This window comes from Phoxinus phoxinus (genome assembly GCF_949152265.1).
Source record: "Phoxinus phoxinus genome assembly, chromosome: 2".
NCBI lineage: Eukaryota > Metazoa > Chordata > Actinopteri > Cypriniformes > Leuciscidae > Phoxinus > Phoxinus phoxinus.
The window spans coordinates 52,059,108-52,086,951 of NC_136877.1; the positions used below are offsets into that span (position 1 = coordinate 52,059,108).

The window sequence follows — 27,844 nt, forward strand, 5'->3', positions numbered from 1 at the left end:
TTGTTCAAGTTCAGACAGGTAATCTTTCTCTCAAAATTGTTCAATACTGTTTATGCATCATTAAGTTAAGCCAGTGACTAAAAAAATCGTGAAAATAATCGTATTTAAATTGTGAATAAATTATATACAGAAAGTGATAAAAGAACAATCTTTACACACAGCGTGAGTTTATCTGGACACTTGCCAAACTCGTTATGAAATCAATGACGCACGTTACACAGCACAACGAAGCTCTTACTGTATTTACATCATGGTGTTTGCATTGGTGAAAGCAGAGAGAGTGCAGAAAATGCGTTGCAATGATAAGATCTTCATTCTCGCGATCAACAACAGACTGTCATCTGCTTGCTCAATGCTCATCACGGCAACAATAGTAAAAACGTATAATGGCTGTAGTAAAAGTATTCGAGAGAGTTTCAAATGTAATATAATGTAATTATGTAATAAGTAGTTATGTCATATGCAAGCATGTCAGCCAATCACAGCAGTGAATCTGAATCTCACACAGACACGCCCCTTCAAACAGTTCAAATCAGAGGCTAAAATCAGGCTAGGAAAAATGCCTTTTATTTCTAAATTAGGACTATTTTTTATCTAAAAAATATACTAACAGTATAAGGGCAACCCAGGAAACATTATAAAAAAATAAAATAACCCCATGTCATTGGACCTTTAAGTTTTATGTAAAGTCAGTTGACTTATACTATGTGTAGGTCCATATAGCTTATACAGTTATATGTAGGTTATGTCTATATATAGCCTGTGAAGTTTTTTTTAGGATTCTTTGATGAATACAAATATTTTTTTCATAAAACAAAAAAACAAGTTTGGGGTCATTTCTTCTTTTGAAATGATGTGTTAAGTGATAGTAATGACTTTAAGTCTTTCCATTATTCGGAAATATTTCTATTTTGAATAAATGATGTTCTTTTAAAAATTGTATTAATCAGTGAATCATTCTTTGTTCAGGCTGCCTCACAGCACCTTGATGGGGCATTAGCCAGTGGGGGAGTGTCTATGGTCTCCCCTTGTGTGAATCACATTAATATTCATGGCATCAACACCCCTACGCATACAGCAGTGCTGACACAAAACTGACTTACACAGTTTTAATCGTTATATTGTTGTTTGTGAAAGAGTGGTCAGAATGATTTTCACATCATTTTGTAGTAAAAATTCTAGCCTACAAGAATGGTAACTCAAAAGTCTTGTGGACAACTATTAAGTATGTGTTATATGGCCTTATTGTGGCAAGACAAATTTACCAAAACTTACTATCCCCGCATAAAAAAAAAATTCTATAAAATGCAAAAATGTAACTTCCATTTTGCTCACATATTATTGTAGCAGAGTTTGTGCCGAATACAGCAGAATTATGTGTTGGCCAAAGGTATCTTGTAAGTAGCTGAAAAAAGCACAAATGTCAGGGCATGTCAAAACATCTCAAGGGCCCCAAAAACCCCTCAGACCCCAGAGGGTTAAAGCATGAAGCTCCGGCAGTGGCTGTAGGGTGTAGTGCTACTGACAGCCTGATGCGCACCAGTAGGGGGATTTAACTCTGTGTTGTGCTTGTCACAGCCATTATTGGCAAACATCCCCTTAGCATGGCAGCGTGGGTATTTCATTCCCCAAATTGTTTTAGGACGTTTTGGGAGTTCCCTTTCGAAAGGGAACGCCTCAGGTTACGACTGTAACCTATGTTCCCCCGAGAACCGGGAACGAGACAAAGTAATACAAAAGTAATAACCAAAGTAATACAAAAACTAAAAAATAATGACTTGTTTCAAGGTCATGCAATAATCAGGTCTCTTAACATCACAGACCCTAATGGAAGAAAAGAGCATCGAGATGCTGTTTTTACAAGCATGTAAAAATGATCCATTTCCATAAGGATGATATCAGTTACTGCTTATTTTCATGCTCTGCGATGCCATTTAAATGAGGATCCTTGTGATGCAGCAAAGTCAGAACGGGAACGAGTCTCGGCGTCTCCACACTGAACTCCTGATCCGCAGGAGGTTTTCCATGAAAGGTAATGGATAAACATTTATATTAGGAATAAAGTGAGGATGCTGAACTTAAAAGCTTTGAAAGAGCAGAGAGTCTTAAGAAATCTTCATTCTGTCTGTTAATGCAGAAACATTGAAATCTTCTGGGATATGTATCATATTGTACTCGTTTGTCTCTTCTTAGTTTGTCATTATTCAAGTCAAGGGTTTTTTTTTCATTTAATCTGATCTTTAAGATTGAAATTATTTTTTGGGTTTTTTTTAAAAACAAATTTTTATGATATACTGCAAATTTTGTTACATTATTACATTATGCTATATTAATCTTATAATTGCTAATTGCACAACTTTTTTAACATGGCACTGCATTCCTGATGTCTCTTTTATTATTAGGGTCCAAGCACCAATGGTGTGAGGACCCTCTTGGAATTGCTCCGTTTATTATTATTATTATCATTTCTGTCAGGACCACTATCGTCAAATATGATTGACTATTAGCATACAGTTTGGATTGGCGGTATGCTTCCGTTCTGGACGAGAACTCCCTGCACATCCAGTCAGCCTAGCATGAATAAGACTTCATGTGATGCTGTGAGTGACATAGCATCATCCGCCGGAGACCCAAATGAAACACTGGGTCCCCGAGAGGAACCAGGTTCACGCGGAAGCTCCGCGGCTTGCGATGTGGAGGGGGGCGTGGCCCGAGAAAAACTCGTCGGGTTGTTCCACACCGTAACCCTTAGATTAATAATAATAATGTTTAATTTATATTGCACTTTACACGTGAGCAAACATATCTCAAAGTGCTACAGAGTTTGGACTTGGGGACCTGGAGTTTGTGGTTGTCAGAGGAACGAAGATGTCGGGTTGGGTTGTGTGTATTGATGAGTTCTTTGAGGTACAATGGTGCGCTGCCGTAGACACACTGAAAGGTCAGGAGACAGATCTTATACTCAATCCTGAACCTAACAGGAAGCCATTGAAGTTTATGGAGGATGGGTGTGATGTACTCAAATTTGCGCACCCCCATCAGGACCCTGGCAGCGCAATTCTGAATATACTGCAGTCTCAGATTACCCTGGCCACCAGCCAAAGTTTCCCCTGTCGAGGAGGAGATAGATTGGGGTGAGGCAGAGGGGACTCTACCCCCCACGGAGGTCATTGAGTCTTGAATCTACACACTGCGATGGCCATGTTCCCACAATGAGAACATGATTCATCCACGAGCGTGATAAAAGCCCAAACACGCGAGGCAGTGCTCGTGGCCGTTAGGTGGATAGACCATGCGCACACAACCAGAAACACACGGGCGAGACATCTTTAAAAAGACGTGCCTGTGCAGCTCTTTTAGAAGAAAAGCTCTTTAGTAGTGCTAAAGCCCCCAGGGGAGAAACACGAGCCGTGTGCAAGCCACTGCCCAGACCAGCAGCAGGATCGTGAATCCGCTGAAACGCGCCGTCACACACACACCGACTGAAAAGCACTCATAGCTTGAAGAAGGCGAATGTAGCACGACCGCCGTCCGACTGGCAGTGCTGCAGTAAGTTTTCTGTTTGGTAAAACAATGAGACAGACACAGTTGTGCTGTTATCAGTAACGAGTCGCTCTTGTAATGGCGGCTTCTTCTCCGCGACTCATAGTTACCCTCATAGTCTCCGATCAGCACATTGTCTCCCCCTACGGTCCACTGAGGGTGTTACACATCACAAGTCCATCATATAAACAGTAATTGAAACAATATCATAAACACAATAAAATAAATCAAATACATGAAGAAGAAAATAATAATCCCTGTGACTATGTATACAGGGTGTCACACGAAGGAGAAGCACATACCTTTTATACCCAGTTTGCGATGCAAATTCCACAGACCATTGGATAATTTTCTAATACTCGAAGGTGATAGGGCTCTCTAGCGAAACCCCCATTTCGTCACTCTCTGACGTAACTCGTAGTGACTGAATGAAAGAAATCTTGCTATCGCTACAGGACAGGTGGGCCAAACCTTCATCCGTCAAAACTTAATTCAAAGAGAACGGGTAATTACGCTGTACTTTTAAAAGATGCAAGTTTACACTTTCTCCTCTGATTAATAATGTTAAAAAGACAATTCCATTAACAGATTTGATGGATGTTTTGTTAATATAATTATAGTAAAATAACCCCATGTCATTGGACCTTTAAGTTTTATGTAAAGTCAGTTGACTTATACTATGTGTAGGTCCATATAGCTTATACAGTTATATGTAGGTTATGTCTATATATAGCCTGTGAAGTTTTTTTTAGGATTCTTTGATGAATACAAATATTTTTTTCATAAAACAAAAAAACAAGTTTGGGGTCATTTCTTCTTTTGAAATGATGTGTTAAGTGATAGTAATGACTTTAAGTCTTTCCATTATTCGGAAATATTTCTATTTTGAATAAATGATGTTCTTTTAAAAATTGTATTAATCAGTGAATCATTCTTTGTTCAGGCTGCCTCACAGCACCTTGATGGGGCATTAGCCAGTGGGGGAGTGTCTATGGTCTCCCCTTGTGTGAATCACATTAATATTCATGGCATCAACACCCCTACGCATACAGCAGTGCTGACACAAAACTGACTTACACAGTTTTAATCGTTATATTGTTGTTTGTGAAAGAGTGGTCAGAATGATTTTCACATCATTTTGTAGTAAAAATTCTAGCCTACAAGAATGGTAACTCAAAAGTCTTGTGGACAACTATTAAGTATGTGTTATATGGCCTTATTGTGGCAAGACAAATTTACCAAAACTTACTATCCCCGCATAAAAAAAAAATTCTATAAAATGCAAAAATGTAACTTCCATTTTGCTCACATATTATTGTAGCAGAGTTTGTGCCGAATACAGCAGAATTATGTGTTGGCCAAAGGTATCTTGTAAGTAGCTGAAAAAAGCACAAATGTCAGGGCATGTCAAAACATCTCAAGGGCCCCAAAAACCCCTCAGACCCCAGAGGGTTAAAGCATGAAGCTCCGGCAGTGGCTGTAGGGTGTAGTGCTACTGACAGCCTGATGCGCACCAGTAGGGGGATTTAACTCTGTGTTGTGCTTGTCACAGCCATTATTGGCAAACATCCCCTTAGCATGGCAGCGTGGGTATTTCATTCCCCAAATTGTTTTAGGACGTTTTGGGAGTTCCCTTTCGAAAGGGAACGCCTCAGGTTACGACTGTAACCTATGTTCCCCCGAGAACCGGGAACGAGACAAAGTAATACAAAAGTAATAACCAAAGTAATACAAAAACTAAAAAATAATGACTTGTTTCAAGGTCATGCAATAATCAGGTCTCTTAACATCACAGACCCTAATGGAAGAAAAGAGCATCGAGATGCTGTTTTTACAAGCATGTAAAAATGATCCATTTCCATAAGGATGATATCAGTTACTGCTTATTTTCATGCTCTGCGATGCCATTTAAATGAGGATCCTTGTGATGCAGCAAAGTCAGAACGGGAACGAGTCTCGGCGTCTCCACACTGAACTCCTGATCCGCAGGAGGTTTTCCATGAAAGGTAATGGATAAACATTTATATTAGGAATAAAGTGAGGATGCTGAACTTAAAAGCTTTGAAAGAGCAGAGAGTCTTAAGAAATCTTCATTCTGTCTGTTAATGCAGAAACATTGAAATCTTCTGGGATATGTATCATATTGTACTCGTTTGTCTCTTCTTAGTTTGTCATTATTCAAGTCAAGGGTTTTTTTTTCATTTAATCTGATCTTTAAGATTGAAATTATTTTTTGGGTTTTTTTTAAAAACAAATTTTTATGATATACTGCAAATTTTGTTACATTATTACATTATGCTATATTAATCTTATAATTGCTAATTGCACAACTTTTTTAACATGGCACTGCATTCCTGATGTCTCTTTTATTATTAGGGTCCAAGCACCAATGGTGTGAGGACCCTCTTGGAATTGCTCCGTTTATTATTATTATTATCATTTCTGTCAGGACCACTATCGTCAAATATGATTGACTATTAGCATACAGTTTGGATTGGCGGTATGCTTCCGTTCTGGACGAGAACTCCCTGCACATCCAGTCAGCCTAGCATGAATAAGACTTCATGTGATGCTGTGAGTGACATAGCATCATCCGCCGGAGACCCAAATGAAACACTGGGTCCCCGAGAGGAACCAGGTTCACGCGGAAGCTCCGCGGCTTGCGATGTGGAGGGGGGCGTGGCCCGAGAAAAACTCGTCGGGTTGTTCCACACCGTAACCCTTAGATTAATAATAATAATGTTTAATTTATATTGCACTTTACACGTGAGCAAACATATCTCAAAGTGCTACAGAGTTTGGACTTGGGGACCTGGAGTTTGTGGTTGTCAGAGGAACGAAGATGTCGGGTTGGGTTGTGTGTATTGATGAGTTCTTTGAGGTACAATGGTGCGCTGCCGTAGACACACTGAAAGGTCAGGAGACAGATCTTATACTCAATCCTGAACCTAACAGGAAGCCATTGAAGTTTATGGAGGATGGGTGTGATGTACTCAAATTTGCGCACCCCCATCAGGACCCTGGCAGCGCAATTCTGAATATACTGCAGTCTCAGATTACCCTGGCCACCAGCCAAAGTTTCCCCTGTCGAGGAGGAGATAGATTGGGGTGAGGCAGAGGGGACTCTACCCCCCACGGAGGTCATTGAGTCTTGAATCTACACACTGCGATGGCCATGTTCCCACAATGAGAACATGATTCATCCACGAGCGTGATAAAAGCCCAAACACGCGAGGCAGTGCTCGTGGCCGTTAGGTGGATAGACCATGCGCACACAACCAGAAACACACGGGCGAGACATCTTTAAAAAGACGTGCCTGTGCAGCTCTTTTAGAAGAAAAGCTCTTTAGTAGTGCTAAAGCCCCCAGGGGAGAAACACGAGCCGTGTGCAAGCCACTGCCCAGACCAGCAGCAGGATCGTGAATCCGCTGAAACGCGCCGTCACACACACACCGACTGAAAAGCACTCATAGCTTGAAGAAGGCGAATGTAGCACGACCGCCGTCCGACTGGCAGTGCTGCAGTAAGTTTTCTGTTTGGTAAAACAATGAGACAGACACAGTTGTGCTGTTATCAGTAACGAGTCGCTCTTGTAATGGCGGCTTCTTCTCCGCGACTCATAGTTACCCTCATAGTCTCCGATCAGCACATTGTCTCCCCCTACGGTCCACTGAGGGTGTTACACATCACAAGTCCAGCATATAAACAGTAATTGAAACAATATCATAAACACAATAAAATAAATCAAATACATGAAGAAGAAAATAATAATCCCTGTGACTATGTATACAGGGTGTCACACGAAGGAGAAGCACATACCTTTTATACCCAGTTTGCGATGCAAATTCCACAGACCATTGGATAATTTTCTAATACTCGAAGGTGATAGGGCTCTCTAGCGAAACCCCCATTTCGTCACTCTCTGACGTAACTCGTAGTGACTGAATGAAAGAAATCTTGCTATCGCTACAGGACAGGTGGGCCAAACCTTCATCCGTCAAAACTTAATTCAAAGACAACGGGTAATTACGCTGTACTTTTAAAAGATGCAAGTTTACACTTTCTCCTCTGATTAATAATGTTAAAAAGACAATTCCATTAACAGATTTGATGGATGTTTTGTTAATATTACTCTCTTTTCTGAGCATCACCTCTTCTTGTTGTAGATAGACATGTCATTGTACTATTTTATTTTATTATATTTTCATAATTTGGCAGCACAGCAAAGAACACGTCGATAAAACATGAAATTATGCACTTTCCTTCATTCAAATACATTTAACCTAAGAAAAATCAAGTCAATTTGTAAACTTAAATGCATGATATGTATATTAGAGAACTAATTACATTTTTTGTATTTGTACTTTTTTCCAGTTGACAAAACCTCTGGCAAGATGATGGACCAAATTTGTCTTAATCTGCTTTCTCTTTCAGGTAAAACATTAACATACCATACAAAAAAACAAATAAAAACTCAGAAATTACAACAAATGATTTGCATATTTGTTCCATTTACATGGTAGTGTATTTTACAAAAAACTGTTCTGTGTAATATCCTACAAATCGTTGTAGAGGAAAGTGAGTTATGTCCTGTAACATGGATAATTAATGTCAATGTAATCAAGCCAATAATAATTCAGGTTGTCTACTATCAACTGACAGTTAAAGAAAGCATCTACATAAGAGAGCCAAAGAAAAATTAATTCTCAAAAAAGCTGTCCAGACAAGATCCGTCACTAACGGCCGATTACAATTTGGAAATAATGACTGTATCCAAAAAAGGAACAAAATAAGATATCCATCCATCCATCCATCTTCTTCCGCTTATCCGGGGCCGGGTCGCGGGGGCAGCAGTCTAAGCAGAGATGCCCAGACTTCCCTTTCCCTAGCCACTTCCTCTAGCTCTTCCGGGGGGACACCGAGGCGTTCCCAGGCCAGCCGAGAGACATAGTCTCTCCAGCGTGTCCTAGGTCTTCCCCGGGGTCTCCTCCCGGTGGGACGTGCCTGGAACACCTTCCAGGGAAGGCGTCCAGGAGGCATCCGGAACAGATGCCCGAGCCACCTCAGCTGACCCCTCTCGATGTGGAGGAGCAGCGGCTCTACTCTGAGCTCCTCCCGAGTGACCGAGCTCCTCACCCTATCTCTAAGGGATCGCCCAGCCACTCTGCGGAGAAAGCTCATTTCGGCCGCCTGTATCCGGGATCTTGTCCTTTCGGTCATGACCCAAAGCTCATGACCATAGGTGAGAGTAGGAACGTAGATTGACCGGTAAATCGAGAGCTTCGCCTTGCGGCTCAGCTCCTTCTTCACCACGACAGACCGGTACATCGACCGCATTACTGCTGAAGCTGCACCGATCCGTCTGTCAATCTCCCGTTCCATCCTTCCCTCACTCGTGAACAAGACCCCAAGATACTTAAACTCCTCCACTTGAGGCAGGAACTCTCCACCAACCTGAAGTAGGCAAGCCACCTTTTTCCGACTGAGGACCATGGCCTCGGATTTGGAGGTGCTGATTCTCATCCCAGCCGCTTCACACTCGGCTGCAAACCGTCCCAGTGCATGCTGAAGGTCCTGGTCTGATGGGGCCAACACGACAACATCATCCGCAAAGAGCAGAGACGAAATCGTGTTGTTCCCAAACCAGACACCCTCCGGCCCCTGGCTGCGCCTAGAAATTCTGTCCATAAAAATTATGAACAGAACCGGCGACAAAGGGCAGCCCTGCCGGAGTCCAACATGCACCGGGAAGAAGTCTGACTTACTGCCGGCAATGCGAACCAAGCTCCTGCTTCGATCGTACAGGGACCGGACAGCCCTTAGCAAAGGACCCCGGACCCCATACTCCCGGAGCACCCTCCACAGGCCGCCACGAGGGACACAGTCGAATGCCTTCTCCAAATCCACAAAGCACATGTGGATTGGTTGGGCAAACTCCCATGAACCCTCCAGCACCCTGTAGAGGGTATAGAGCTGGTCCAGTGTTCCACGGCCCGGACGAAAACCGCACTGTTCCTCCTGAATCCGAGGTTCTACTATCGGCCGTATTCTCCTCTCCAGTACCCTGGCATAGACTTTCCCGGGGAGGCTGAGAAGTGTGATCCCCCTGTAGTTGGAACACACCCTCCGGTCCCCCTTCTTAAAAAGAGGGACCACCACCCCGGTCTGCCATCCCAGAGGCACTGTCCCCGACTGCCACGCGATGCTGCAGAGGCGTGTCAGCCAAGACAGCCCCGCAACATCCAGAGACTTGAGGTACTCAGGGCGGATCTCATCCACCCCCGGTGCCTTGCCACCGAGGAGTTTTTTGACTACCCCGGTGACTTCAGCTTGGGTGATGGGCGAGTCCACCTCTGAGACCTCAGCCTCTGCTTCCTCCATGGAAGACGTGACAGCAGGATTGAGGAGATCCTCGAAGTATTCCTTCCACCGTCCGACAACATCCCCAGTTGAGGTCAACAGCTGCCCACCTCCACTGTAAACAGCGTTGGTGGGGCACTGCTTCCCTCTCCTGAGTCGCCGGACGGTTTGCCAGAATCTCTTCGAGGCCAGCCGATAGTCCTTTTCCATGGCCTCACCGAACTCCTCCCAGGCCCGAGTTTTTGCCTCCACAACCACCCGTGCTGCAGTTCGCTTGGCCTGCCGGTACCCGTCAGCTGCCTCAGGAGTCCCACAAGCCAACCAGGCCAGATAGGACTCCTTCTTCAGCTTGACGGCATCCCTTACTTCCGGTGTCCACCACCGGGTTCGGGGATTGCCGCCTCGACAGGCACCGGAGACCTTACGGCCACAGCTCCGAGCGGCCGCTTCGACAATGGAGGTGGAGAACATGGTCCACTCGGACTCAATATCTCCAGCCTCCCTCGGGATCCGGTCGAAGCTCCGCCGGAGGTGGGAGTTGAAGATCTCTCTGACAGGAGACTCGGCCAAACGTTCCCAGCAGACCCTTACAGTACGCTTGGGTCTGCCGAGTCTGTCCAGCTTCCTCTTCCGCCATCGGATCCAACTCACCACCAGGTGGTGATCAGTTGACAGCTCCGCCCCTCTCTTTACCCGAGTGTCCAAGACATACGGCCGTAGGTCAGATGAAACGACCACAAAGTCGATCATCGACCTACGGCCTAGGGTGTCCTGGTGCCACGTGTACTGATGGACACCCTTATGCTTGAACATGGTGTTCGTTATGGACAAACTGTGACTAGCACAGAAGTCCAATAACTGAACACCGCTCGGGTTCAGATCAGGGGGGCCGTTCATCCCAATCACGCCCCTCCAGGTAACACTGTCGTTGCCCACGTGGGCGTTGAAGTCCCCCAGTAGAACGACGGAGTCCCCAGTCGGAGCACTTTCCAGCACCCCTCCCAGAGACTCCAAGAAGGCCGGGTACTCTGCACTGCCGTTTGGCCCGTAGGCACACACGACAGTGAGAGACCTATCCCCAACCCGTAGGCGCAGGGAAACGACCCTCTCGTTCACCGGGGTGAACTCCAACACATGGCGGCTGAGTCGGGGGGCTATGAGCAAACCCACACCAGCCCGCCGCCTCTCACCATGGGCAACTCCAGAGTGGTGAAGAGTCCATCCTCTCTCAAGGAGTGTGGTTCCAGAACCTAAGCCGTGCGTAGAGGTGATTCCAACTATCTCTAGTTGGAACCTCTCAACCTCACGCACGATCTCAGGCTCCTTCCCCACCAGCGAGGTGACGTTCCACGTCCCTAGAGCTAGTTTCCGTGTCCAGGGATCGGGTTGTCGAGGCCCCTGCCTTTGACTGCCGCCCGATCCTCTAAGCACCGGCCCCTTACGGCCCCTCCTGCAGGTGGTGAGCCCACGGGAAGGCGGCCCCACGTCGCTCCTTCGGGCTGAGCCCGGCCGGACCCCGTGGGGGGAGGCCCGGCCACCAGGCGCTCGCATACGAGCCCCAACCCCGGGCCTGGCTCCAGGGTGGGACCCCGGCTGCGCCATACCGGGCGACGTCACGGTCCTCGATGTATTTTTCTTCATAAAGGGTTTTGAACCGCTCTTAGTCTGACCCGTCGCCTAGGACCTGTTTGCCTTGGGAGACCCTACCAGGGGCATATAGCCCCGGACAACATAGCTCCTAGGGTCATTCGGGTACTCAAACCCCTCCACCACGTTAAGGTGGCAGTTCAAGGAGGGGTAATAAGATATAAGGAGATAAGGAGGTAATAAGGAGAAGAAAATAAGATATAATATTTGTTATTTTAAATAATTAATTGTTATGATTTATAATAATAATAATAATGTGGATGAACTTCTTAACCAGAGAACATTAACACACTGCAATTGTTGTTTTACACTTTAAAGTACAATATTAAGGCGAGACACTACAGGTGAATAGGGTAACTAGCTGATATCACCATCAAACTTTCCCAGTTGATTTCCTACATTAAGATGAGAAAAAAAATGATTACAAGTTTTCTGTAATTGAATGTTTAAATACGCAAATTAGGCAATATCTAATTAAATATTTGCTAATTCGCATATATTTAAAAGAACGAAATCTGAGTATTGGATAAAGCCAGGTTAAAAAACATTTTTTCATTGTGTTCCCATATTAGATGGGGGGGGGGGGGGGGGAATTACAGAGGGATATATGGATATCTACTTTTGTTATCCTGTAAATCTGAATATACTGTCAATAGCCTTAAAAATATATATTTTCGACATGTTTTTTGGAATAAAATGTTATATAAATCAGGCTAGGAATAATATATTTTCAAATCCCTCTGTAAATGTCTTCATAATATAACTAGGTACAAGACTGGAACGTTTGGTGTATATCCCTCTGGGGTCTGAGGCGTTGTTGGGGCCCTTGAGAGGTTTTGACATGCCCTGACATTTGTGCTTATCTCAGCTACTTACATCATACCTTTGGCCAACTCATAATTCTGCTGTATTCAGCACAAACTCTGCTACAATAATATGTGAGCAAAATGGAAGTTACATGTTTGCATTTTATAGAAAAAAAAAATTATGCGTGGTTAGTACGTTTTGGGGGAAAAATAGTCACTGCAATGAGCTCATATAACTCATACTGAATAGTTTGGCACAAGACTTTTGAGTTACCATTCTTGTAGGCTAGAATGTTTACTACAAAATGATGTGAAAATCATTCTGATCACTCTTTCACAAAACAACAATATAACGATTTAAACTTTGTAAGTCAGTTTTTGTGCCAGCGCTGCTTTATGCGTAGGGGTGTTGATGCCCATGAATATGAATGAGGGGAGACAATAGACACTCCCCCAATGGCTAATGCCCCATCAATGGCTAATGCCCCATCAATGGCTAATGCCCCATCACGGTGCTGTGAGGCAGAGAGGAGAATCTGAGAATGAGAAGAGATTCAAAGGTTTTGTTTTTCAATCTGTTTTTATTGTAATTCCTCTATGTGGAGGAACTAAATGTTGTGCCTCACAAGACCACAGTGCTACCGTACATATATAAACATATAGTACCAGTCAAACGTTTGGACATTACCATTTTTAATGTTTTTGGAAGAAGGCTGCATTTATTTGATCAAAAATACAGAAACAACAGTAATATTGTGAAATATTATTACAATTTAAAATAATGATTTTCTATTTGAATATACTTTAAAATATAATTTATTTCTTTGATCAAAGCTGAATTTTCAGCATCCTTACTCCAGTCTTCAGTGTCACATGATCCTTCAGAAATCATTCTAATATCATGATCTGATAATCAGGTATTATCAATGTTGGAAACCGTTGTGCTGCTTACTATTTTTTTATAACCTGTGATACTTTTTTCAGGATTCACTGATTAAAAAGAAAAGCTTTTATTCAAAATAGAAATCTTTCCTAACAATATAACTTAACACATTCTTTAAAAAAAAGAAAGAAAGGTAGTGTATACTGTTACAAACAGACTCATGGGCGAATGTGAGTTAACAGAGGTCACTTGCGGTCCAGTTTCCCGGGCAGGAATCACGCAGTCTGTGCAACCATGTCAACATCAGTCTCGGTTTTCCATGACAGGGTGGACTTGGACCTGTTGCTTGTTTGCATTGGCTCTCTTCGGGACCGGTGCTTGGACATGTTCATTGTCACATCTGTTGATAACACAATCAAAGAAACTGTATTATTATCATTATCAATCACTATGGCCATGGGTTAAAAAAAAGACAACAGTTTTTGTAATTTCACACAAGAATAGGTAGGCTCTACTTATATTATGACGATGTAAACACAATTACATTTCATCAGTAAAATATTACGTCTGTGCACTTACTATCATTCTCGATTGAGAACTGAACGACACCTGCGTGTCCCTCTGCTGGAGAAGGAGAGCGTGATGCAAACACATTCCTAAAAAAATAAAAACAACTGTGTTAGCATACATTATCCAAAGATGGGCGATTAATGGGTATGGACGCACAATGCATGTAGTCTATATATCTGTTGATGGGCCATAGGACGGAGAAATATCTATTTATGGGCCATAGATTGCGTCACCGCGAGCTGTTGATGGCCATATAGACCGCACGCATTTAGAGCATTTCAAACATTTACACCTGTATTTACAATCATCTGTGGCAATATTTTAGCAAGATAAGTGTCATAGGCTAACCAAAACCGAACATTTATATATAAAAATATGTGTAGTATTTATAGGTCTATCCAACGCTATCTCACGACCAATTCGGACGAATTTGTACGAGTGATTAAAAGGTGGTTAATTCGTACGAATTTGTACGACCTCACTCGTACGAATTTGTACGATTTGTCTAAACCCACGTGACGGTTGGGTTTAGGGGCGGGGTCAGGGGTAGGTCATTCGTATGAATTCATACGATTTTGGCAACTCGTAAAATATGTACGATTTAGCAAAAAACGTACAAATTCGTACGAGTGAGGTCGTATGAATTGGTACGAATTAGCCTCCTCGTAAAATTCGTACGAATTGCCGTGAGATCGGGCTGGTCTATCACATTTTACCGGAGGCTGAAATATATTTGCACAAAATCATATTTACACCTAAGCAGATATTCGCAAATAAGCTACATTACGCAAAAGTCAGTATTTTTAGCATGATAATCAGTGTCATAAGCTAATCAAAACGGAGTGAAATATAATACAAATATGTTTAGAGAGTAATATCACATTGAAACCGTTTACACGACCATTTAGGGATATTGTAAGGCAATCATTCCTGTAAGATGTCAAAAGCTAACCAAAACTAAGCCAAATATAGTCTGAAAATTCATGAGAGTTCTATATAATCAGAAAAATAATTATATAACACTTAACAACTTACTCGAACTTGTATCCTCTGGGGGATCAATTCGTTCTTGAAAATGCAGCCGTTCTCCGTCTGAGATGCAACCGTTTCTCTGAGGAAAAGGTGAATTCTTCCTCGCTGTCCATAATCATGTGGAGGACGACTTTACCGGAGAAGCGTGCCATCCTCAAAACGCGATGAACTATCTGTGAATCTGACGAAGAAACTGCGTGTTTTATGGCATTGATCGGAGGGCGTGTGCGAGGCATATAGATCACCTAAACTATTACCATGTGAATGTAGATCACCTCAACTATTACCATGTGAATATAGATCACCTCAACTATTACCATGTGAATATAGATCACCTCAACTATTAGCATGTGAATATAGATCACCTAAACTATTACCATGTGAATATAGATCACCTAAACTATTACCATGTGAATATAGATCACCTAAACTATTACCATGTGAATATAGATCACCTAAACTATTACCATGTGAATGTAGATCACCTCAACTATTACCATGTGAATATAGATCACCTAAACTATTACCATGTGAATATAGATCACCTCAACTATTAGCATGTGAATATAGATCACCTAAACTATTACCATGTGAATATAGATCACCTAAACTATTACCATGTGAATATAGATCACCTAAACTATTACCATGTGAATATAGATCACCTCAACTATTACCATGTGAATATAGATCACCTCAACTATTACCATGTGAATATAGATCACCTCAACTATTACCATGTGAATATAGATCACCTCAACTATTACCATGTGAATATAGAACACCTTAACTATTACCATGTGAATATAGATCACCTCAACTATTACCATGTGAATATAGATCACCTAAACTATTACCATGTGAATGTAGATCACCTAAACTATTACCATGTGAATATAGATCACCTCAACTATTACCATGTGAATGTAGATCACCTAAACTATTACCATGTGAATATAGATCACCTAAACTATTACCTATTACCATGTGAATATAGATCACCTCAACTATTACCTATTACCATGTGAATATAGATCACCTCAACTATTACCATGTGAATGTAGATCACCTAAACTATTACCATGTGAATATAGATCACCTAAACTATTACCATGTGAATATAGATCACCTAAACTATTACCATGTGAATATAGATCACCTAAACTATTACCATGTGAATATAGATCACCTCAACTATTACCATGTGAATATAGATCACCTCAACTATTACCATGTGAATATAGATCACCTAAACTATTACCATGTGAATATAGATCACCTCAACTATTACCATGTGAATATAGATCACCTCAACTATTACCATGTGAATATAGATCACCTCAACTATCACCATGTGAATATAGATCACCTCAACTATTACCATGTGAATATAGATCACCTCAACTATTAGCATGTGAATATAGATCACCTCAACTATTAGCATGTGAATATAGATCACCTCAACTATCACCATGTGAATATAGATCACCTCAACTATTAGCATGTGAATATAGATCACCTCAACTATTACCATGTGAATGTAGATCACCTCAACTATTACCATGTGAATATAGATCACCTCAACTATTACCATGTGAATATAGATCACCTCAACTATTACCATGTGAATATAGATCACCTAAACTATTACCATGTGAATATAGATCACCTAAACTATTACCATGTGAATATAGATCACCTAAACTATTACCATGTGAATATAGATCACCTCAACTATTACCATGTGAATATAGATCACCTCAACTATTACCATGTGAATATAGATCACCTCAACTATTACCATGTGAATATAGATCACCTCAACTATTACCTATTACCATGTGAATATAGATCACCTCAACTATTACCATGTGAATATAGATCACCTCAACTATTACCTATTACCATGTGAATATAGATCACCTCAACTATTACCATGTGAATATAGATCACCTCAACTATTACCATGTGAATATAGATCACCTCAACTATTACCATGTGAATATAGATCACCTCAACTATTACCATGTGAATATAGATCACCTCAACTATTACCTATTACCATGTGAATATAGATCACCTCAACTATTACCTATTACCATGTGAATATAGATCACCTAAACTATTACCATGTGAATATAGATCACCTAAACTATTACCATGTGAATATAGATCACCTCAACTATTACCATGTGAATATAGATCACCTAAACTATTACCATGTGAATATAGATCACCTCAACTATTACCATGTGAATATAGATCACCTCAACTATTACCATGTGAATATAGATCACCTCAACTATTACCATGTGAATATAGATCACCTCAACTATTACCATGTGAATATAGATCACCTCAACTATTACCTATTACCATGTGAATATAGATCACCTCAACTATTACCTATTACCATGTGAATATAGATCACCTCAACTATTACCTATTACCATGTGAATATAGATCACCTCAACTATTACCTATTACCATGTGAATATAGATCACCTAAACTATTACCATGTGAATATAGATCACCTAAACTATTACCATGTGAATATAGATCACCTCAACTATTACCATGTGAATATAGATCACCTAAACTATTACCATGTGAATATAGATCACCTAAACTATTACCATGTGAATATAGATCACCTTAACTATTACCATGTGAATATAGATCACCTAAACTATTACCATGTGAATATAGATCACCTAAACTATTACCATGTGAATATAGATCACCTAAACTATTACCATGTGAATATAGATCACCTAAACTATTACCATGTGAATATAGATCACCTCAACTATTACCATGTGAATATAGATCACCTAAACTATTACCATGTGAATGTAGATCACCTCAACTATTACCATGTGAATGTAGATCACCTAAACTATTACCATGTGAATATAGATCACCTCAACTATTACCATGTGAATATAGATCACCTCAACTATCACCATGTGAATGTAGATCACCTAAACTATTACCATGTGAATATAGATCACCTCAACTATTACCATGTGAATAGCGCCAGGGGGCGTGGCGGCATCAGCTCATTAAAAATAATGAGGGGAGAACGAAAAACTGCGCCTCTCCTTGGTTTCAAACGGATTACATAAACTAAGAATATGTGTTTTTTAATATAAATTACTTCATTGAAAAAAAGAGAATTCTAGCTTCATAAAGACAAATCTCTCGTTCCTGAGTGACAAGTATTCGCTGAGTTACAGTTCATTTTCTGACGCGTTTCAGAATGGACTTCCCTGACAGAGAGAAGGCAGAACTCGCATCATGTTTATTTTTCTTTATTTGGCGAAAGACACAACACATTGTTTTTATTGTGAGTATACACAAAAAAAATAGAAACTTAACTAGATCGAATTATGTAAAACACTCAAATGTAAGATCAAAACCAACAGAGTATTTTGAATCTCTTTTGCACTGATAAGAAAAAAAAGCGAGCAGATCACGCCGGCATGATTGCCGACCCCAGAGGGATATCGGTGCGACTGAAGTGGAGATTTCGGACTTGGAGAATGAGAGAAAAGTCATTTTGAGAAAACGGGCTTTAAAGATTTATCATCAGCCAATGAGATTGCGTATTCAGCCCTTTTACTTTCACGATTGGTTGCTGACAAAAAGGAAATGACCATATTTGGATCCGACAGCATTGTACAGGTGAGAGAGAGCTTTCCAGCGGTGTGTGTGATGAGCAGACAGAGATCGCGGAGCAGCGGGATGATTTATAACGGCAACTTTTTTTGAATTTATGAGAAATCTACAGACGCAAACAGACAACGTGTAGTAAAATTAAAGACCTAAATGTGTATTTCGGACTTTTTTTCACCACAAATCTGAAATAAGACATGTTATTGATTTTTATCTAAAAATTGACTAGTAAAAACAAAAAAAACGATGTTTTTGCCTGCTGTGTCTCACCTTAAAATATAGTTTGTTCAAGATTAAATAAGGATTTGAATTTAAGTACGCAACAATTTTCTCTCAATGAGAGCTGCTTTGCTCTGATTGGTCAGATGACCCATTGGTCAGAAACGAACTGCTCATTATCATATCTGAATCTCAGCTCTTGATACACAGTGATACGAACAGGAACGGTCGCTTGGGTTTGACCGTATGGGGGCTCGTCCGGGATAAGTGGACATGCTTTGGCAGTGGCTCCCAGTTAATTTCAGGGTCATGTTTAAGGTTTTACTGTTTGTTTTTAAGATGGCCTAGCTCTTGAATATATTTGAGATCTTCTCCAGGTTTATCAGACGACTAGGCTATTGAGGTCATCTCAAACATCACTTTTAAAGATCCCTAAATCTTGTATATTAGTTGTTGTACTACACTGGGTGTTTTTAAATCACGGTTGAGGGCGCATTTTAAATGTACTTTGGTTTGGTGTGGTGTTTAATGTTTTTTTTTGTATTTTTGGCTATCTATGCTGTTGGAATATTGTTTTAAAGGAAAGCACTTTGGGCAATAAATAAAATACAATAAAATAAACGCGTCTTCTCGACATGAACAACACGAACTAAACTCTTCCAGTCTCAGATAAACTACATTGTTTGAGGGCGGGGCTAAGAGACGCTGTTCAGCCAATCAAGACCAGAGGCGGGCATTATGCAAATTAGTTACAAACCTACACAGATACTACAGAAAGTGAAATTGGAATTACTGACGATTCGTTTCAGTTCAGAATCGACTAAATCGTTTAGTAGTAGACAAAAACTCAATTTATCTTTGATCTTTGCAGAGCTTTTACATTCACAAACAGCTCTATTACACACAGTATAAAGGGGAATATCTGAAAAAAACATAATAAGAAATCAAGATGTCCTATCAATCAATCTCCAATATTTTAGCAGTGCTTTACAACAGAAATACTACATATATACTAATACTGTAATTTCTTAAACGAACATCAAAATCGAAGACAACAAGATCTTGTTCAACAATGATACTAAAATATTTAAAAATCCAGCCAAATAGAAACAAATACATTGAGTGCATCATTTAAGGGGAAACTGGGGAAAATAATATATACACATATGCAAATGAGTGTATTCTGTCGACAGGACTCGTGTCACTAACTCTGTGTAAACCACACGGGTATGTTCTGATCCGAGAGGCAATGCCGTGGGGAAAAGCTCAGAATTACTGCAGGGAAAACCACATCGACCTGGCCACAGTTCAGAGCGTTGAAGACTGGACCACTCTGCAAGAAGTCGCGGATGAAGAAAAGTTTTATTCTTTTTCCTGGATTGGACTCTACAATGACATCAACAGCTGGCGTTGGTCTTATCAAGAGGAGAGTGTAGTGTTTCAGACCTGGTATTCTGGCCAGCCGGATAACTACGGTGCGGGAGAGGAGTGTGTCATGATATCTTACGCTGGATACTGGAATGATTACTACTGCAATGAAACAAGATATTTCGTGTGTAGCGATGGTGAGAAACACTCTTTATTGATGCGCATGATTTCAGTGTATGCATTTATTACATATACATCTCTTTATTAATTTAGCAGACGCTTTTATCCAAAGCAACTTTCAAATGAGGAATACTGTAAGCATGAAGACATTAATATAATGGCATTAGGGGGGTGGTGATAGAAGTAAAAATGTATATTACAATTAGGCAGATTCATTAATTTTTAGCAGATAAATAATAGTGATTAAAGATTTAATTATGTAAAAGTTAAAGCCAACATGTTATTTATTTACTCGGAATCGTATATACAAAATAATAATAAAATCGGCACATACAGGTGAATCTTAAAAAATTTGAATATCGTGCAAAACTTCATTTATTTCAGTAATTCAACTTCAATGGTGAAACTAATATATTATATAGCCTTTGAATGTGGGGTTTTCATAACCTGTAAGCAAAATTATAACAAACAAAGGCTTGAAATATCTCACTTTGCATGTAATGAGTCTATATTAGTTTCACCTTTTAAGTTGAATTACTGAAATAAATGAACTTTTGCACAATATTAAATTTTTCTGAGTTTCACCTTAATGACGTAATTCATTATAACATTATACAATATAATGCAACACAATGTAATATTTAATATAATGCAGTCTTATTAAACCAACAATCTTTGACTATCTTTGTGTGCTTTATAACAGTGTTTTTTTTTTATCATTTGGCCATGTCGGATAACCACGATTGGAATAAATAATAATCACAACAGGCCTAATCATAGAATGATAAAGTTTTTTTTTAAATATAATGATAAAGTTATAAAGTAAAGTTTAACACAATTGTTTTATTTGGAAAGGGTAACTTGCAGTTCTCAAATTAAGTGAACGATTTGTCAGACCGATTCAAATGAATCATTGAATCACTACACACAGCTGCTCAAATGAGTCGTTTGTTTGTGAATCGGACTACACTGCATTTGTGTGTTTGTGTTTATGTGAGCAACAACCCAATAGAAGGATGTGCGCAATCATATTTAGACTGCAATTACATTCACTAATCGAGTAAATATGATTTTTAGAGATTGGAGATTCAGCATTGCAGTTTTACATATTTGTATGGTTTATCGTTTTATCTGGTATTTCACCAACCCCTAAATTACATTGTCTTACGATTTAATTATAATAAATGTACATAATCAGTTAATAACACAATGACCTCAACTGGAACTCTAGTGGCTGCAATGGGATTTCATACCATTTAAGTTGATATCACACTTAAAAAATATTTTAATTGTATTAGGGATGCACGATATATATATCGGCCACCATATCGGTATCGGCTGATATATGTCATTTTTTAATGTTATCATTATTGACCTGATTATAAAATGTTGCCGATATATTAAAGCAGATAAATAATGGATTACTTCCTTCAGCTGAGACACTTCAGATGCGCACTGTTTGAATTGTGTGAAATATGACTGAAATCCCTTTAAAAAATTAAAATACAGTTAAGTGCCACATAGTCATGTCATATCGGTTACATAAAAAATTATCATGAGAACATTATAATTGTGTGTTTGGGACATAGTGAGACTTTTGTTTTTGTAATCAAACTACACTGAGCAAAATTATAAATGCTATTTATAAACTGTAAACTGTCGTATACGCCGATCCAGAGCATCCCAAGCATGCTCAATGGGTGACATGTCCGGTGAGTATGCTGGGCATGCAAGAACTGGGATGTTTTCAGCTTCCAGGAATTGTGTACAGATCCTTGCAACATGGGGCCGTGCATTATCATGTGCAACATGAGGTGATGGTCGTGGATGAACGGCACAACAATGGGCCTCAGGATCTCGTCACGGTATCTCTGTGTATTCAAATTGCCATCAATAAAATGCACCTGTGTTCGTTGTCCATAACATACGCCTGCCCATACCATAACCCCCCCGCCACCATGGGCCACTCGATCCACAGCGTGGCCATCAGCACACCGCTCGCTCACCCACACAACGCCACACATGCCGTCTGCTATCTGCCCTGTACAGTGAAAACCGGATTCATCCGTGAAGAGAACACCTCTCCAAAGTGCTGGACTCCATCGAATGTGAGCATTTGCCCACTCAAGTCGGTTACGGCGACGAACTGCAGTCAGGTCGAGACCCGATGAGGACGACGAGCATCAGATGAGCTTCCCTGAGACGGTTTCTGACAGTGTGTGCTGAGATTCTTTAGTTTGGCAAACCGACTGTTGCAGCCGCTGTCCGGATGGCGGGTCTCAGACGATCTTGGAGGTGAAGATGCTGGATGTGGAGGTCCTGGGCTGGTGTGGTCACACGTGGTCTGTGGTTGTGAGGCCGGTTGGATGTACTGCCAAATTCTCTGAAACGTCTTTGGAGACGGCTTATGGTAGAGAAATGAACATTCAAGTCACAGGCAACAGCTCTGGTGGACATTCCTGCAGTCAGAATGCCAACCGCACACTCCCTCAAAACTTGCGACATCTGTGGCATTGTGCTGTGTGATAAAACTGCACATTTCAGAGTGGCCTTTTATTGTGGACAGCTTAAGGCACACCTGTGCAATAATCCTGCTGTCTAATCCGCATCTTGATATGCCACACCTGTGAGGTGGACGGATTATCTCGGCAAAGGAGAATTGCTCACTAACACAGATTTAGACAGATTTGTGAACAATAATTGAGAGGAATAGGCCTTTTGTGTACATAGAAAAAGTCTTAGCTCTTTGAGTTCAGCTCATGAAAAATAGGGGCAAAAAAAAAGTGTTGCGTTTATAATTTTGTTCAGTATATGTATAAAAATGTGGATTTAGATTTATCAGCCAATATATCGGTTATCGTATCAGCCAAAATGTTCATATCGATGCATCCCTAAATGTTATACTTTAAATATTCTCAAAATAGACATATAGCACTCAAAATGGGAGATTAAAGGGATAGTTCACCCAAAAAAACTAGTGTTTGTCAATAACTGACCATCATGTATTTTCAATCTTGTATTAATGTCTTTCGTGGAACACAAAGGAAAAGATTATACAGGTTTTAACACTGAAAATATTTGGTGTAAGATTTACAACTTCACTCAGAAATTGGTAGTAAATTTCACAAATAATTACAAAGAAATGTCAAGTAAATTAAACCTGATATTTTGAAGTAGAATAACTGAAATGGAGTATAAAGGGATAAAAAAAAATAAAAAATTTATCCATGCTGGGTCCATAAACTATGGAAATATATATATAAAAAAAAGGTTTTTCAGGTTTAAGGTTTTTCAGGTTTAAGAGGCTCTCACTCATTAAAATAGAGAACATGATTTAGTCTTGTCATGCCTTTGATGTCTTGACTCTGTTTTTCACAGAAAGTACCAGCGCAACACAGAAAATGGTTGTAATAAGAATGCCAAAGACGTGGCTTGACGCTCAGACGTATTGCAGAGAGCATTACACAGACCTGGCCACTGTTAGGAGTCGAGACGACAACAACAAGATTGTCAGCTTGATTTATAGGGATGAGTGCTGGATCGGACTGTACAGGGACTCGTGGAAGTGGTCAGATCAGGCCAGCTTGACTTCCTCAACCCAACTCACTGCTCAGAGAATCAACACGAAGGGCAAAAACTGTGCCGGTGCAATTTATAATAGTACTTCTATTAACGCTGACGTTTGCTCTGGACTTCATTACTTCTACTGCAGCATTGGTGAGTCCTTTACTTCCGTTCTTTAGTTGTTTGTTGACAAAAACTGAATATGACTGTTCATTTAATAGGAGTTTCCCAAACTGGAGGTTCATGAGAGAACTGTGTAAAGTTAATAATTAATTAAATCATAAAAATGTCAAATTAAAATATTTATATTATATGTATATTTTTATAAAAATTCAAATGCTATATGAATAGGGATGCACTCGAAAACCATTTAGGTCCGAAACTCGGAAATAGCGGTTTCGGCCAAATGTTATCAGTAGGTGAAATTTCGGTGCATCACTATTTATAAGTATGTTATAATTTATACTAATAAAACAACATATTCACATGTTCACAGTTCTCTGCTGTTGGTTAATGTTCACATGGCATGCAGATAAACAACTAGAATATTTAATATTTTTATATAATCCTTCTGCTGTCTCTGATTATTTCTCAGTCTGTTGTTGTTTGATTAACATTAATGACACTCACTGACACAGTTTTGTGACCTTAATTTTAATGATTAATCTGTGTTTAATTTATTTAGGGAAGATCATCCGGTAATATTTTACATTTGATTCATTAGTAAATTTATTTAGTATTTCTTCCCTCAATACTACTGTTACATACATGAAAAAAAAAAAAAAAAAAAACTACCAGCACTGTTTATTTTATTTATTTGTGCTACTGCTTATAATTTGTTTATTTGTTCTTATTGTATTACTGACTGTTAACTTTTGAGTTTGAAATCAGGCTTGTTCTGTGTGTGTAAGCTATTGTGCAACTGCCCCATTTTAAATCCAAAAATGCACTGCATAATCAAACATTTAGTTAAAATAATTTTAAATATCAAAGAATTCTAAATATATGTTTTTGAATAAAAAAAATAAAAATGCCCCTCCCCCTCAAATAAAATAATCCCCCCACAAGAGTCACTAAAGGAGGGATTCTCCCGTCTTCAAAAAGGAGATTCCAGCCCTGAATGAATGTCTGTAAGATCACACTGAAGCATCCAATAATTCTACAGGATTAACAGAACTCTTCAAATAGATATTGGTTTAGAGAATAGATATCAGTGATCGTATCGACTCCTGATCAGAGCACCCTGATTTTGGTCAAAGGTGTTCGGCTGACAAGAAGTTTGGGAATCCCTAATCTACATATTCATAAAGTAAGATATAATAAAACCCAAAGTAAGATATGACGTGTGTTGTCCTGCAGTGAAGAGTAAGCAGCAGGTGATCCGAGTGCAGGTCAACGCCAGTGAGGACGCGGACGACGCTACATTGAGTGCACTCGTCTCACACAAGGTGGGTTTTATACTCAACAGACTAGAATTCACACTCCGCTGCTCTTGGGTCATTTTTGACAGAACACATTTTACATATGTTTTTGTTTTGTTTTCTTCATCGGAATAGTTTGAAACTTGGTAAAGGGTTTGGCACTTGCTGTGTGAAAAAAAAAATCATGAACATGATTCGAACAGGGTAAATGATCCTGATCAAAAGAGTCACTCATGCTCCTCGCTGTCAAAAATGAGCGCATTAGAGATGAATGGGAGACGAATTTCCTCTAGTGGAAGCGTTTGGTACTGCAGCCGAACAACAATCTTACTGAAAGTTGTTTAGATTTATAGCTTTGATTTTTTCACAGTTTTAGAGTAAAACGTGTACATACAAATTTGGTAACACTTTACAATAAGGTTCATTAGTCAATGTATTAACCAACATGAACTAACCATGAGCAATACATTTGTTACTGTATTTGTTCATCTTTGTTAACGTTAGTTAATAGAAATACAGCTGTTCATTGTTAGTTCATGTTAGTTCACAGTGCATGAACTAATGTGCACAAGATTTGAATAAAGTAGTAAATGTTGAAATTAACATTAACAAAGATTAATAAATGCTTTATACGTGCAATTCATTATTAGTTCATGTTAAAGGTTGTATCAGCGATTTCAGGCCCAAAAATTATCACATTCATCTAATCAAATAAATAAATAATTAAATGGTAAATTATCCTGAAAAAAAGAGTCACACTCATGCTCCTCGCTGTCAAAAATGAGCGCATTAGAGATGAATGGGAGACGAATTTCTTTTATTGGAAGCGTTTGGTACTGCAGCCGAACACAATCTTACTGACAGATCATTTACTGAGATATCAAACTTGTTTAGATTTATAGCTTAATTTTTTTTTCCGGTTTTAGAGTAAAACATGTACATACAAATTTAAAATAGTATTTTTGCTAATTTTTCATAACAATGAACGTAAAATTCTGCAACTTTTTTAGAAACTTTAAAAAGAGATTTACCACAGTTTAAGTTGGAAATTTAATTGTCAGGTCTATGCTCAAAAAGTGAATAAATGGATTATAAATACAGCATAAATATAATTTAGTACCATACCATAAAATCCCCTAAAAATATTAAATAAAAAAACATTATCGAACTAAAATATAGTTAATTTCGTTGAAAAATAATAATTCTGTAATTTTGACCGACATGCGAAGAGCTCCTGTAATGTATTTAAATTCTGTGCTGGCTGATGATTTCCATTCATGTATTACAGTGATGAGAGTCTAATGAGGATCATCACAGCAAGTCTTTATTAAGACCTTTTGCAAAATTTGTTTTTGGCGACGAATGTGTTCAGATTTGGAATCATTTGTTCAATGAGTTAGTCAGTCCTTCTTATAATGACAAAATATTATGTGTGTGTTTTGAGCTTCGCCAGTTTCTGCACTTTCTGTAAGATTTTTAAAGTATAAGATGATAATTTTGATGAGAAATGCATCACACTTGTTTAATGAAAGCCTGTTTTGTGGATTAGTTACAGCAGATGCTGAGCGGTCAGGACGTCACACTTACATGGAGGAAACAACCCAACGGAAAAATCTTCCAGAAGAAAAAGACCAGCAATGCCAGTACTCCAGTTTGCTGAAGTCATGTTCTTCATGGAGTGAAACTTCAATCTCAAACATGCTTCATTTCTTTCTTAGTTACATACATCTAAATTAAACTAGATGAATTACAACTTACAAGTAATTAGTCAAAAATAAATTTTGATCTATTTGTTTTGCATTTATTCATTTAGTAGACATATATGTACACCTGAATATGAGCTAACACATGTACACACTGTAAAATCATCATGAAGAATAAATAAAGGCTTTGGGATGATATAAAAAACTGCATCAGATCTTCTCACAATAAAAAGCACTACTGACTTAAACACTAGTTGACGTCACACAAATGCACTGTATAAACTGTACGCGCTAATAACCACAGTCGTTGCATTTGTTCTCTGATTCATGTAACCCCTCCACCTGGGTCCTACTCGCCCCGCTCTGTGCCGGCCTCGAACCCGGGTCTCCGGTGTGAGAGTCAGGCGCTCTGACGAGGAGGCTAAAGACTGAGATCAGAGGAGTGAGGTTTACTCGCACAGCGACTGCTAGCTGGCCTCCGTTACATTCACATACACACGTGAATGCACATAACAAGAGAGACTACGCCACAATGTTGATTCACAAATGTAAGCCGCTTGATGATTCTGACACAGTGATTGTTACCACAATTACTCCATAGCCTATACTTATTAGTTTATTAATTATCTATTAATTATCTAAGAATGAGAAATCTATATTTAGAACTCAAAGATTTTGTGAACCAACACAAAATTACTCAGGGTAACGCAAACATTTTGCGAGCGAACGCAAAAACAATATATAATATGTAAGACATATATTTTTCTTTCCATCTAATTTTTTATCATCATGTCCCATAGTTTACCTGTAAATATCTCAAATTCATCCATACAGAAAACTGGCTCTGAAGAAATACTCACATAATGACC

At 39.5% G+C, this 27,844-nt stretch overlaps 1 protein-coding gene across 1 annotated transcript; it reads left to right on the top strand.

The window, feature by feature from the left end:
- Positions 1–5,470: 5,470 nt before the first annotated feature.
- Positions 5,471–27,174, top strand: LOC306988095 (putative C-type lectin domain family 20 member A; the record flags this gene model as incomplete). Its single annotated transcript, XM_079592835.1, has 6 exons — positions 5,471–5,549; positions 7,918–7,977; positions 19,933–20,304; positions 23,666–24,004; positions 25,211–25,299; positions 26,822–27,174. 6 exons carry the CDS (start codon positions 5,471–5,473, stop codon positions 26,930–26,932), a joined length of 1,050 nt encoding a protein of 349 aa, XP_079448961.1. The 3' UTR covers positions 26,933–27,174.
- Between the last annotated feature and the right edge of the window lie 670 nt (positions 27,175–27,844).